We start from the raw sequence: 15,438 nt of genomic DNA, 5'->3' as shown, positions 1-15,438 counted from the left end.
CTAGCTCGTATCTTCATTTTAAGTAAGAACCATCCCTGCCTAAAAAACCCCCAATAAAACCATTACAGAAACTTCTAATGGTTTTATTGGTTCTAATGGAATATGGCCCAAAACACACTACAGTGTAGTGGTTTTAATGGTAAAAGCTAATGGTTCCTATTGGTATTTTAATGGAAATCATTAGGATTTTCTGTAATGGTTTTGTTGTTTTTTCAGCAGGGATGAGACTGAAGAAGGTTGCAGGTACAACAGAATCGGAATAGATTTAGTTGTACATCTAGCTTGGTCTTTTAGTAGGAACACACCAAACCAACACAATTAAAGTAGTACAGATTGTGAGGTCTGCCTACATTGCACAAATTTTGGGTGCAAATTTGTCCTGAACACACCAAACAGATGGTGGCACTCTTCAGATGAGCATTCTGTGTTCCCACTTGACTTTGTCATTTGCCTTTTTCGTCACTTCAGTTTTTCTTCTTGTGCACTAGTTGGCAAAGTGAGAAAGATCTGTCTCTCACACAGGCATCACCGCTGATTCAACATGCTGAATCAGATGCCACACTTCTGTCATTTCTTCAGTGTGAGAGAGAGGAAATTTAGTTGTCGTCTAATGGCCATTAACTTAGTAGGAAACTGTTGAAGATGTAAACACTACTGTTTTAAAAGACCTGCACTGATTTTCTCTGATACTCAGATGTCAATATAAGGTCTGCTTACAACTAAAATTTGGTAAAATCTTTAAATATGCCCCTATTTCTGGATGCCTTGAATCAAGAAAACTCAAATATATCTAGAAGGACATAGTTTCCAAGTAAGCTTCCAGGATGTTTATACAACATTGTGTTGTTCTTTAAAACTTGTGATGTGTGATACTGTATGCTGATGGGTAATTTCTAATGAGTCTTCACAGAGCTCAAAGTAACTACAGTTAGCAGACATCAGCAAAAATTTCCAACATATGCTCAGCAATGTAAAGTATCTCACTAATTACCAGTAAAGCCCACGACTCTTCAGACCTCCAGAAGACTTAAAGAAAAGATCGACCAGCCTCAGTGCTCTGAATGTAACCCAGGAACATATTAGGATTTTGTGATTATGGTTGCCAAAAAACAACTGTGTCCCATACTGGTCACGCCAAGCTGGCTTACATCATTTATCTGCTTACCCGCAGGGCTCTTGCCAGGCCACAGCTGCAAAATCACAACCAACACTTTATTCAGAAGAACTTAAGAATCATCCATAGTCCATACTTTAAGAGACTCTTAGTGGCACATTTTAACCTAGATTTAATTGACATAATTTAATAAATGTTACATGTCATTTGAGTTTCAAACATGTCTTAAACAACTTTTAATCTCTTCTAACATTCCTAAGGAGAAACAACAAAAGACAAATGATATAACACCTGACATACAGTGAGAGATCAGAGATATTAAATGAAAATGGATACTGTAAATCAGATTATTCAGATTAGGGACCAGATTTACTAAACGAGGCAAATTAGCGCAAGAGCGCAATTCCAAAAAAACGTTGATGGAAGTGGTATTATCTGCAGGTTATTTACTAAAACGGTAATATTAAATACCAATGTGCTTGAGTTCAGCACCACGGACATCGCATCTGAAAATCTGGGGTGTGAAATCCAAGCTAGTGAAGCCATAGTACACTGAAAAGAACTGGAGGACAAAAAAATTATGGTTTACAAGATGTTTTGCAAATACCAGTAATATCACACACACAAACAATAGTAAATCGTGTTGCATGAATCATTTAAATACTCTCCTACCATAAATTTTGTGTCTGAAAGGGAAACTCCTAGAAATGCACATGAAATAAGGTCAGTCGCAGAAATAACTAGACCACACCTTTTCAGCGCTAATTATCCACTGCGTGTCTTTAGTAAATCGTACCCGACAGTCGCTATTTAACGCCACAATGATGGTTTGTGCTAGCCTGGCTCCGCCCTCCTATGTGCTTCCGCTTCATTTTCATTTCGCTTCAGTACTACGTCTGGGACTGCTGTGTAGAGTTTCGTTTTCTCAGACAAAAATCTGCAGGTCCAATCAGCAAACAGAGGGGGGTGGCTAAGAACGATGACGTTGAGGTCGTGCGTCAGTTTGAGTTGTAGTTCAGTAATAGCAGCGGAGAAAGACGTGAGAAAAGCTATTCGGTCTGTTGTTGCAAAACTGCCGAATATACAGAAGTTAAAGCCAGAGCAAGAACAATGTTTGCTAAGTTTTGTTGGCCTGATCATTCGGACTTGTTGTTTCCGGACGGTTTTGGCACATTATATACGTCAAGACCACACGTTAGCGATCGCCTATGGCAGATCCTGAGTGACTCTGGGCAGATCCAATAGTTTTAAACTTCAACAGAGGACCCTCCTTAAAGGAATAGTCTACTCATTTTCAATATTAAAATATGTTATTACCTTAACTAAGAATTGTTGATACATCCCTCTATCATCTGTGTGCGTGCACGTAAGCGCTGGAGCGCGTTGCGACGCTTCGATAGCATTTAGCTTAGCCCCATTCATTCAATGGTACCCATTTAGAGATAAAGTTAGAAGTGACCAAACACATCAACTTTTTTCCTATTTAAGACGAGTAGTTATACGAGCAAGTATTGTGGTACAAAATAAAAAGTAGCGATTTTCTAAGCTGATTTAAAAGAGGAACTATATTTTATGGCATAATAGCACTTTTGGGAGTACTTCGACTCGGCGCAGTAACACCCTCCCTCTCCCATTATGAGAGTGAGAAGGGGAGCGGACTTTTCAGGCGAGTCGAAGTACTCCCAAAAGTGCTATTACGCCATAAAATATAGTTCCTCTTTTAAATCCGCTTAGAAAAGCGCTATGTTTTATTTTGTACCACCAAACTTGCTCGTATAACTACTCGTCTTAAATAGGAAAAACGTTGATGTGTGATAGCTAAATGCTATCGAAGCATCGCAGCGCGCTCCGGCACTTGCGTGCGCGCACACAGATGATGGAGGGATGTGTCAACAATTCTTAGTTAAGGGCGGAGTCCACGATGTTTGAAAAACGCGTTGGAAAAGGAGACGGGCCGACTACCAAAACACACTTATAGCCAATCAAATCAAATCAAATGCCGGGTTGCGTATGTGTGGGGCGGGTCTATCAACAGAAGGTCCAGATTCTATTGGGGTATGGGCGTGTTTGTTTAGGTGATTTCAAATATAAACATTGGCTTTCAAACATCATGGACTCCGCCTTTAAGGTAATAACATATTTTAATATTGAAAATGAGTAGACTATTCCTTTAACGGAAGTAACGCTTTGCAATGGAGCGTGGCCAGACTCTCTGTACAAATGAAATTAATGTACGAGAGTCTGGTTGGACCAGGCTAAGCTTGTGCGAGCTGTTAGTAACTGTTAGTAAATCTGGTCCAAGGTGTTTAACCCTTTCCCCGCCTTTGATAAGTTATCTCGTCAATTAAGACAAAACGCTTTCCTGCCAATGAAGCTCCCTGATTATTTTTTCTGGTAATCTCTAGTTCCGCTATTATCCACTAGGTCTCGCTTTTACCCAAATTATAAAAAACTGAAGCATCAACCAATTCAACAACATTGTAAACTCTGTGTATGTTTTGAGCATCATTCTGAATATTATCTCTAACAAAATTCCTTTAAAAAATGCTTTTTGCTCAAAATGTGGTATTTTTTGAAGAAACCTACATTTAAATTTTTCCTGTTTTTTTATTTTATTTTTTTTAAAGCAGGGGTCTGTTATTTCAGTTGAAGTAAAGTTTCCTGAAAATCACATTGTTTTAATGTGCTACTTAGATGTATTTTTAAAGTTATGAAGGTTTAAATCAAAACAAACCAACTGCAGTTGAATTGATATTAATTGGAATGCACAACCAAAAAAACGATATTTCTAAAAAATTTATCAGAAAAAGTTATTTTGTTTTGCAACGAAACTCTTCAAGTGGACTTATTTTCCATAGAATGAGGTCAGCTAATCTTTACAGACGTCATTAACTGTAGATGTCTTAAATGAATCAAAACATCTTGTTTATTATAATACTGACTGTTTGTTATAGTCAGACTGGAACCGAACACAAACATTTCTCTTATTGTATAACTTTTACACAAGCTGTGGTCCCTGTGCTAATATAAGCTTGTTTTGTTTCAAAGACTAACATTCCCAGCTCTGGTTCAGCCAGGTGTTCAGCCTTGCCACCTAATGACGACTACACCTGTGGCCTGTGTCAACCTGAAGCCATGGAAATCTGTGATAACCATGACCTGGAACTTTGTATGCTATGCTTATAAAACACTGGCAGACTCAACTCTTATGATTTCAGAAGCTCAACATCATCGACACACATCAAATACCTTTTTCACACTGTCAGTCCAAATCCAATTTTTCTATATATCCAATTATATTTAGCATCTGTAAACTGCAAAACAACATATGAAATCAGATTTTTACAATTCCATTTCAATCTACATTCATAGGCAAATGTTATAGTTCTGGAAATCTTGAAAAAAAAATCCACTCAAAAAGTCATTGTTTTAGAAACCAATGCAGATATTCTTGAAAAAGCGGATTTAAAATGATAGTTTGAACATAGTCAAAGAGCAACTGATATAGTAAATAATATGAAATTGACTTCTTTAATTAGCTTTTCACAATTGAACTGCCTGGTTGCCTGCTATCTTGTAGCTCAGTTAGTTTCTACAAACAGTATTCATCCTCTGTTGCAGCAGTGTTATTTATTTAATGTGCCAGAGGACAACTGGCCCTCTCCGTTTAGTCTGATTTCTCCCAAGGTTTTCTTTCTCCACTTGTACACCATTGGAATTTTGGTTACTTGCCACTTCACCTTTGGTTTGCTCACTGGGAGACTTTTAATATAACAGTCCAACCACAATCAGTCCGACCACAATTATACAGGCTTAACTATTTTTTCTGTCAAGGTAAATGACTAAATGTCTCATGATCTCAGAAGTATTCTTCGTGTACGAGTCATATGGATTACGCGTCAAAATCCTTATTCGTTGGCATTACAACAACAGTTAACATTAGGAAATGCATTAGCTAACATAAACTATCAATGAGCAAGGTAGTGTAAAAACCTTTATTAAGCTTTGTTAATGCCAACTGTTTGTGTCAGTTCACTGTGCATTTGATTTAAAAAAAAAAAAAATTAGTAAATGCTGAAATTAACATGTGGGATTAAACTTTAATGACACTACTTCAGTATTACAGTAAAGTACTGTAATGACAGTCACTTTTACACAGAGGCATTAAGTGTTGGTAAATGTGTTGGTTTGTTCAAGTTTGGATGGCACGCAGTCTCAGTAGTGTCAGCTCCTCTGTGCTCCTGGTGGTTTTATTTTTGGGCGGTCTCACTTATCTCACCAACAGGGGCTTCTGTGTTAACTGAGGCTAAACAAACACAGATGAACATTCACACAAAATCTGCTGCCAATGTCTGCCTGACTTCACAGGAGGAGCTCTACACAGACGGACAGACATGTTTCTCACTGAACACTTATTTATATAACGTCCTCGTCAACATTATTTCTCTTGCTTATTTGACTTTTAGCGATGAAGAACCCAATGCATGTAAATGACGCTCACTGTCAGATCCTCAACCCGGTTTCTGGAGACAAGAGATTAAAACGCAAAGCCAGAGATCCGGTGAAGCATGTCAGTGATGTATCTTACTTTAACTTGTACAAGACTTCACATCTGATGGACGACACCATGTTAAATAAGTGCGTGAAAAAGTCCAACGCTTTGGAAATAATCGCGTCGCGGGATGACAGCGCTGCAGGGCACGATATTTCAAACACTGCCATCGATATGAGAATCAATACCGTCATCGCCGGAGAACCGCGAGACTACAGCTCGAAGACTGTCAATAATAATAAAAGCGTTATAACAAGCGCGCGGGTTTCGCCTTTGGACAGTCCGCCGGTGTATGTGCTGTCTCCGCACGCAGTCTCGCAGGCGCCTGGTAGGAGCGAGCGCGCGGAATCACCAAGGAAACGCACGGGAGAGCAGTCCGTCGCGGGCACGGAGATCAAAGCCGTACAGCAGACGCGCAGACTGTTGGCGAACGCGCGGGAGAGGACGCGCGTGCACACCATCAGCGCGGCCTTTGAGGCGCTCAGAAAGCAGGTAGATATAACAACTGCGATACCTGTTATCTACGGTAGGTTTTATGTCTTGTGTGACTCCAGTGCTGTGTGATGTGAAAGCACAGATTTTGTGTGTGAGTAAAGACAGAAGGTAGCGTGCAATGACATCAGAAATAAAACAAATTCAGTGTCCTTCATTAGATGAACTAATAACTCATGATTAGGCAATGGATAGTGTTGAAATACAAACAAAGCTGCAGTATTTATTAAAATATATTTTTTATAAGAAGTCACCTCACCTCTCTAATACTACTAGTACTATATAGTTATATGCATTTATGCAAGACTATCATTTTTGTTTCATTCTGTCATCTACTGACAACATTTCTGCCAAATGTATTTTAGGAAAAGTTAAAAAGTGTAAATATTTGATGGAATAACTCAAGATTTTTTATTTTCATGCTCTCAGTCTTTTACATTGCTGTTGGGTGACTTTATTGTCACTTGTTGGAATTCAACAGATCAGACTGAAATGGTCAAAATACATGTAGAAATACATGAAATGGTCACAATACATGTAGAAATGACGATTTAAGGCAAAACTGGAGTGGTCTTTAAATTTTTTCAGAGCTGTAAAGTAATAAAACAATTTTACTACATTTGAGAAGCGGTTAAGTAATCAACAGTTTTCGATAGGAATAAGGGTGACCATACGTGCTATTCCTCTCGGATGCGTCCTGGCCAGGATTTCGGTGCGTCTTCCGTAAATCGTTTTTGTTGACGATGATTTAAGCAGATAATATCCTGGCAAACAAATGGGATCGAAAATGCATCAAAACTCACACTGTGTGATTAATTGGAATTGGATGACAATGACAACAAATTTGCAGTTTGCCAGGCCTGCAGTACTAGGATTTCACAACATAACACTTTGAAACAAGTAAAAAGCTAAAGTTGTGTTAATAGCATTACAGTAACTTGCTTGGGAATTAATGACAAGCTCAGTGTTTTGATTATGAACAGTTGCCAATTTTATTAAACATAATCAGTATGATTCTCATTGTATATTTGAATTGCTGGATAAAAATGTCTCCAGTTATCTTACAGCTCTGCACTTTTTGGTCATCGTGATGGATATTTTTTAGCCATGATCTGTGGTTTCATTATTAATGATGTCTTAATCTCACAGGTACCCTGCTACTCCTATGGGCAGAAGCTTTCCAAGCTGGCTATATTAAGAATAGCTTGCAACTACATACTGTCACTTGCTCAGCTTGCTGACCTGGACTATACCCCAGACCACCGCAATTTGAGCTTCAGAGAGTGTGTGGAGCAGTGCACTCGAACTCTACAGGCTGAGGGTCGCTCCAAAAAGAGGAAGGTAAATAGCTGTGGAGAAGACATTTTCCAGTTACTCATGAAGGGCCACTGTATCCTGCGTTAAAGGCTCCAAGGAGACTACTGATATATGGAAACAAGATGGAACACTTCTCACTTTATGCCACTTGATTTCCTTGTTTTTACCTTTAAATGGTCATTTAGTGTAAGTATGTCCTAGGACTTAATCTGTAATTATTTTGGAGGAGAAAACACCTACAATGACAAAGCATTGGGATTCACATACCATGATCTACTCGAAGGGGCCGTCCTGATTACTGAGGGGTTGGTCTGTGGGCGAGTCCCTCAAGATGGTCCTCACTGCAGAACACGAGATCCAGGGGGCGTGGTTGGATCTAGATCCAACTCCTCCCACTTTATATACTTTGTTCCGCCAAATGAACCAGTATATTTGCGTTGTTGCAGCCCGCAATTAGTTGCATATTGTGGGTGCCAACGTTTGCTCTTATCAGTTTAAGTGTACGTTTGATTAATAATATAGTTGAGAATGATTCATAATTTAGTAAGTGATGATCACAGTTAGTTTAAGGGGAGGTAAGGGAGACATTCCAGAGAGGGTGATACCACTGAAGGGATATATTGCGACCCGCTTGGCTATACATTATCCCAGTTATTACACATAAAACACAAATTTATTTGATATCTTTTATCATCACATTTAAAAAAAACGTAAACCATGTTTAGGAAACCTGTTTCCTAATGGCTGTAACCAAAAAGACGCGTTAAGACAAGTTCAAAGTCCCTACAAGATAAACATTCAATTTATTCATTTCTAAATAACCATATATAATTATGCATATTCATACTGTATACATTCATAGGTATTAAACTGCATGTGGTAAGATTACTTGTAGTGCCCGAAATGTTTTACTTCTAAACATTATAGCAAAAAAACTTACATTTCACCTTAAAGTCACTACTTTTATTGTAGTCATAAGTAAAGTTTGTTTTTCTGTCAAAAGAATAACTTAATTTAGTTACGACTCAATGCGGAAATGGTAACGCAACAACACGTGTATGACGTGTCTTGTGGTAAAACTGCCGACCAATCAAAATGCAATGGGAAGTGATCTCTGGATTTGGATCCAGCTCCGCCCCTGGATCTGGATCCAACCCCGCCCCCTGGATGTCATGTTCTGCAGTGAGGCACTACTGGGTCCCTCTGCTGTCGTTTAAACACGAGCGGGAGAAATGAAGGGTTTAAAGTGATACAAACTAATATTATGTCAGTCTGCTGCTTTTGTTGTAAGTAAACAGGCTGCAAAGAGTTTTGTACGTGTTTATGTAAGAGCTTTCTCTGATATTTCAGGGTAATTGATGAAATAAGCTCGCACAACTTTGACATGCCTGCAAATGAAACAAATGAAAGAGGTCGAGCAGCCACTTTAGTTTTATCAATGAAAGCCTAAAGATAGCACTAAAAAAATCTGGGTTCGCGCTAAAAGTCATGTCTAATAAGAAAACATTGTGCTCTATACATAAATACAAAGCACTTTTCCACGTCAAAGAAATATGGACTTTGCCGTGGATTTTTGAAAAGATCTCCATCCACAGTATACGCGACTGTAAACAAATGAAACATGATCCTTCTTGAACACTGGGCATCAGTAATGCATGTGCCACGTCTATATCCGGGGGAATAATCTGCAGGTCGTGTGGCTCGGATAATAAAATAGTATTTTGATGAATCGCCAGGTATGTAATATGCAACGTGTGTATTTGTTTGTGTGTGTGTTTGGGAAGTTGTAGTGACAGAAAAGAGTGACATTCCAGTTAAAGTTTGAAGGTGATCGGTTGGGGGTCGGGTGCGGATATCTAAATCAGAGAATATTATGGTGCTGGTGGGTGACGGTTGGACTATGTATTTAAAGAAGCGGATTCGGGTGATGTTTAAGCTGATCTGCGCGTCTCTACTGGGCATGCAGTTATAATTGTAAAAGAGATTATTACTCAAATAATAGTTGTGCATGTAGACAGTCACGGTGTTATAATTGTTTCAATCTTTTCAGCTGTTTGTATTTAATTTCATAACTGAGTTTATACTGCCTGTGAAAGAAATGGGCAGGGTATGCTACTGCAGACAGCTCAAAACAGAGCACTTATATTACTATTTATCCATCATGATCTATGTTTAAAACAACAATTAGTTGGCAATAGTTTGTGGCACTAAGAGCACTGTTTAGGGCGCAAACCTCTGTTTAACAGAATAAAATGACACATTTTATTAGTGAAGAAGACATTTATCGTAGTACTTGTGCGCTTGTTCTGAGTGTTTGTGTGATGAATAAACACATGTGCTTAAAAAGAGCATTTGAACAGCTGAAACTCTGCAAAGCCCTCAGTTCGGTCTCCATGTTGCGGGTGCTCATTGTCATAGGGGCTTGACGAATCAGGAAAGGATACGCATTGATCCAGAAGACCCAATAAGGGACTTCATTTAAGTCTGTCTACATTGCAACCCTAACTACTGTAAAACTGCAGCGTTTACAAAAGTATCTTACGAGGGTCAAAAACTCTGTAGTGGTGTGAATGTCAGACGTAACCGTAACAGAAGTAATGCGCTTTAAAGCGAAAACACGCTAAAACTGCACTGTGAAAAATTCTTTGATGCCTTAAATTAAAGTTTTAGTTAAATCAACTCAGATTTAAGATTTGAACTTACTATTATTTAACTTAAAAAATGAAGTTGATATCTTTTAACTATACTTTATCTACCCATTCTCACAAAATTACGTACCTATAGACGGTTTCAGCAGTAAAAACATAAACAAGCGGCTGTCGTGGTCCGCACGTAACTTCCGGTAAACTCCGCTTAGAATAAATAACAACAAAGTTCTTTAAACATATTTTATTTATATAACAAGCAAAAAAACAACACATAGATTATAGGAAACCAAAACATTTGTTATTTTTGACGAGGCATTTGTTCAAGAGATCAGTATAGCAACTAGTCAGACCATTAAAAAAACGAAACCGGAAGTAAAGTTCGGATCCACGTCTATCGCGTCAGTGCATGGCGTCTGATGAAACTGTCTATAGGCACGTCATTTTTTGATTCTTTTTCGTGATACTGTCACGAATTTCCACGTTTTTTCGGGATCGTATCACGAATTTCTGTTTACGTGTGGTTACTCAACTGCATTTTCCTATTTTCAAACCATTGTCACTTACCATTGCACCATAGTACTTAATTCTGTGTATAACTGGAACATGTGGACAATTACACTGCTTCATGTTCAAAGAAAAATATTTGGTTATTCTATTTATTGGTTCTCCCTTACCCCAAAATAGGTGGGGGGAAAAGACAAACCAAAGCTCGGGTCTATAGGAGATCAAATGTGTGTTCTGTCAGTAATGGGGATTTGAATGCCTGAAAGTGCTTATGTTTGTGTAGAGTTAAGTTGATGTACAGTGACAGTCCCCCTCTTGTTCATGTCTTAGGAAGGCAGATGGCTAAATTTGCCCAGGATAACTATCTACGCATTAAATAGTTTCAGTCATTAAAAGTACAGTATAAATAGCAAGCACATAACAAATCAATGCTGTAAAGCGACTTCATTGAGGCACGAAGCGTCAGGACCACTCACCATCTCTACAGTATATGTGAGCTAATTTGTTCCTTCGGCAAAGCACATCTAAAAGGAAATGGGTTGAGTTGGCCCCCCCACCACCCCATCAGACCCAGACACCAGATGTTCGCAACACTAGTTGGGAAGTCCTGCTGGCGCCACTCAGGGCAGAGGGCAGAGGGAAGGCACGCGAGCTGGAAGCCGGAGAACTCACTCACTACAGGAATTGGCACATTCCCCAGCGCGCTCTTGGCTGACTCCCCAGTTCTCCCTTGGCCATCTGTTCCAAAAAAACACTTTGAAATAAAAAACACAGATCATCACTCTCTTAGGATACGGCTCCAAAGAGCAGCTGTTACAGAGGCCAGCGAGAAACAGGGGGAGGGTTAGGAGGAGGGGCGCCATCCAATAAAGAAATCCCTTTGTCACATAGAGCCAGTGAGTCTGAGGGGAAAAATGTTTTGGCAAAGTAAACCCATGGAAGTGAACACGGACGTGTGGATGAATGCAGCGATTCTACAACAGTAGTTTTTAAGATCCTGACATAAAAAAGTCCATTAAAAACAAACTTTTTCATGAAATAACTTGGTTTGAATGTCACGTTTTCTTCTCAGGTTTTTGGTTAGGAAGAGTTTATTGTCAATATTCGTTGAAATAGCGTTTACATTAATAATACGATTAATGAAAACTTAACTTACTGTTTGTTTGTTTGTTTGTTGTTTACAATAGGAATAAAACGAAGAACATCTTCAGTGACTCTGGAGAATGAAGGACCTCAATGAAGACACTTTTCTCAATGCAGAAGCCCCTGCAGTGTCACAATTTACATGTCAAGTGGGGAGTTTTACTGTAAACACTGTGCAATAGATTTTACTACAGCTGACCAGTGTCAAAAACTAAACTTATTTAGGCTCAGAGTATGCACACTTATATAACTCTTGTGCAGTTTAAAAAAAAACTGTTTTCACAAGCATTGATATATCAATTTCAGTTTCCGTGTTTTTGTATTATTGGATGAAGACGTGAAGAATTGCTCACTGAAACTCCACTGGATTTGTTTTAACATTACTTCACAGTAAACAGTGGTAAAAACCTGCAAGATCATGTGGCAGACAGTTTTTCTCTAAAACAGGAAAACATATAAAAGAGGTATTATGCAAAATACCATTATAATATTTCTGTTCTCTGAGACTTACATTATAAACTAGTATAAACCAGTCAAAATGAACTAACATTTTTATTATTAATTTAAATCAATCAGTTAGCTATATCCATCAGTTTCAGACATTTTTTATCAGAATGATTGGTAATATTAATATCTACCAAAACATATTTAATGCTGCAATATTTTTGGATTTGAGAGAATAAGTGCAGCATTTCCTCAACCAAAACAAAAAACAAAACATTGCTTCTCTTGTTGGTTATAGCAGTAAGCAATTTTGACAACTTGTAAAACCTGTGATCAGAAGGACTGTATATGTACTGTATATATGAAGAATAGTGACCTGAGCTGTGCAGGATTCCTATCAGCAGGCCACAAACATATGATCAGCTACTATGTTATTAATATGTAATAAATGCTGCAATGTCAAATCAGTATGTGTGTGTTGTAAAGTTTTTCGATTATTTGATTACTATAGGCTATCTGGCTATCAACATTGAACAAAACTTCCATCAGTTCAGGGCTGGAGGGGACTGTTTCAATGTTAATGAAACATTAAACAATTGTAAATCTAGTAATGTGGCTAAATAGCTTGACTGGGCTGTGTTATAAGGAGAGATTTTAAAGGGTTCTGCTGTAATGCCTTTCCAGAATCTTAAACTATCAACGCGTCACCTTTACCATTTTCTACTTTTATTCCCTACAGTCTCAAGCTAAACAACATCTGAGATACTTTGTGTTACTCCTCAGCTGTTCTCTCACGTGATACTCATTGAAGTGGAGATCAAGACTGTGTTCAAGAGTTGTGTTCAGATTAGATGATATTAAAATTGAACCCCAATATATACAATGTAAAAGACTGAGAGCGTGCCTAGACACATAAAAAAAAGATGTGATTAAAAATCATGATTATTTCATCATTCATTCATTTTTGAATAGTTCAAACTTTCTTAAAAAGAAATATAGACTTGTTTTGTATGGAAGAGTTGTTATGGGACATTGAATTATTCTAAATAATGCCCACCCAAGGTGGTAATGCTGCAAAGTGAGATATTACACCGTAGGTTTTGCATTATTTTCCAATCATTCAAAGGACCGGAGTCAGTTATTCTCCTTATACCACGTTTAGCCTACCACCATCAGCATCAGCCCCGTAGTATAATTTGCAGTGTTCATGATCTGAAAATGTTGCATCTTTTTGTTAGTTTTTCTGGTTTCAGTTTTCTGAATGCAAATAAAAATATTATTTTTTCAATTAGGAATTTGGCAGAAATGTTTTTGGTAGTTGACAGAATACAGCAAAAATAATTTCACTTAAACACATTGGAGACTAATATGTGGAGATTTTTGCCAAAAAACTTACATGCACTTACATAGTTTTGAAGCAAAAGACAGTCAAATGGGTTAAATAAAATAAATATAATATTATATATAATATATTTGGAATGTGCACTATGTGCAAGCTGATGCTACGGTCCTTAGATGGAAAATCAGTAACTAAGATGAACACTACTGGGTTTTCAAGTGGAAATAAGTGCTCTGTACTAAGCTTGACGTTCTCCGGAGTGTATTTTCCATAACAAATGCGCCATCTGTTGGTAAAGTAGAGTAACTGCAGTGGCAATGCGTCACACCAATATCAAAAACGTATATCTAGACCTTTTAGACACTCAGGTATCACTTTATACTTATAATACATAAACATATGCATGAGAATGTAAACTCTTTTCGGGTCAAGTGATTATCGACAGTACGTCAGGTGACCCCCCGGGTCCTGAATTCAAGCCACAGTACACTGTAAAGCTAGTTAAAGTTAAGCATGGTGATGCAAAAATTATGGTATTGGGATGTTTTTCATACTACTGTGTTGGGCCTATTTATCTTATACAAGAGATCATGGATCACTTTTTCAATACATCAGAATACTTAAGGAGATTACGTTGCCCTTTGCAGAATAGGAAATGACCCTAAAATGGGTGTTTTAACAAGAGAAACAACCCCAAACACACAAGCAAGAGGGCAAAATCTTGGTTCCAGATAAAAACGGTTGAAGTTATGGAGTGGCCAGCTCAACCCCATGATCTCTACCTCATTGAAAACTTGTGGGGTGACATTAAAGGCACACAAAAGCCAAGGAAGTACACTTTAAAATCTTTAATGATATTTACCCTTCCTTAGAATTGCTGAGGTATAGATTTAATAATGATCACAATAATTGTACTTTCTGTGAATCTGAGATTGAAACAACGGTACATTTGTTTTATATTTGTTCACTTAGTAGTGTTTTTTGGATTGGCATGTATGAGTGGCTTAAACGAACAATTGCTCCCATATCTCAATTTTCTGAAAATGATATTATTTTTGGTACATTAATGAAAGATAATCAAATTCAATTTCTAGTGAACAATTTGTTTATAATGGGAAAATTTTACATTCATAAATGTAAATATATGAAAATGAAGCCTTCCTTTTCTGTTTTTCAAAAATAATTTTGGATTTACTGCAAATCTTTAAAAAGAGTAAAACTGAAAAGTGGAATAAGATTACTTAACCTGTTGAAGGACTTTAAACTTTTAGAGGACCCTGTTGTTTGAGCTTTTTTTTTTTTTATTTATTTTAGTATTTTTTATCTGTCTTTTAGTTATTTATTTTATATTATGTGCTTGGTTTGTTGAGAATGTTAATGAACAATATATGTTTGCCTTATTGTAATTGTATGTTAATGCAGAATAAAAAAATAAAATAAAAACATTAAAGGCACACAAGGCAAGTCTGAGTATTATTTCTCTACTAGCTCCCCCTAGTGTCTGGGAGTAAATGCTTTCTATATCCGAGACTTTACGAGACTGAAGGACACTGGGTCGGATACAGCGAACTTGCAAGTGGGGTATTCTTCCTACAGACGGTAGGGGCGGGCAAGAGAGTCTTCATTCTTCATGCAATGAGTCATTTAACCATATACCGACTTACGAAGATGATTTATTAACATAAAAATGCTGCCTTGTGTCCCTTTAAAAATGCAGTTTCTGAAGCAAAACTTTCACTTGACTCATTTTATTATTACACTGCTATTTTTTAACACAACTGTATTTTACCACATATTAAAACATTTGTCCATCTACATTTTCATAAACCCTGATGATAGACTTTAGAAATCAGAAAATATTAATCTATCCTCATGTTTTCTGCTT

The 15,438-nt window shown here is 37.6% G+C and overlaps 1 protein-coding gene across 1 annotated transcript; it reads left to right on the top strand.

The window, feature by feature from the left end:
• Positions 1-5,368: 5,368 nt before the first annotated feature.
• On the top strand, positions 5,369-12,682 carry atoh8 (atonal bHLH transcription factor 8). The gene is made up of 3 exons (XM_055177931.2): positions 5,369-6,158; positions 7,308-7,499; positions 11,815-12,682. The coding sequence occupies exons 1-3, from the start codon at positions 5,583-5,585 to the stop codon at positions 11,818-11,820; spliced, it is 774 nt and encodes a 257-aa protein (XP_055033906.2). The 5' UTR covers positions 5,369-5,582; the 3' UTR covers positions 11,821-12,682.
• Positions 12,683-15,438: the final 2,756 nt, after the last annotated feature.

This window comes from Misgurnus anguillicaudatus, chromosome 16, assembly GCF_027580225.2.
Source record: "Misgurnus anguillicaudatus chromosome 16, ASM2758022v2, whole genome shotgun sequence".
NCBI classification, from domain to species: Eukaryota; Metazoa; Chordata; class Actinopteri; order Cypriniformes; family Cobitidae; genus Misgurnus; species Misgurnus anguillicaudatus.
Note: the sequence above shows the minus strand (reverse complement) of the source record. Positions and strands in the feature narration are given on the sequence as shown.

What these genes read in the sequence shown, in the direction of transcription:
- atoh8 (XM_055177931.2), top strand. Translation starts at nt 5,583, where the DNA reads ATGAAGAACCCAATGCATGTAAATGACGCTCACTGTCAGATCCTCAAC. An exon ending in TTGAGGCGCTCAGAAAGCAG is followed by an intron (nt 6,159 to 7,307) that starts GTAGATATAACA and finishes TTAATCTCACAG; the next exon opens with GTACCCTGCTACTCCTATGG.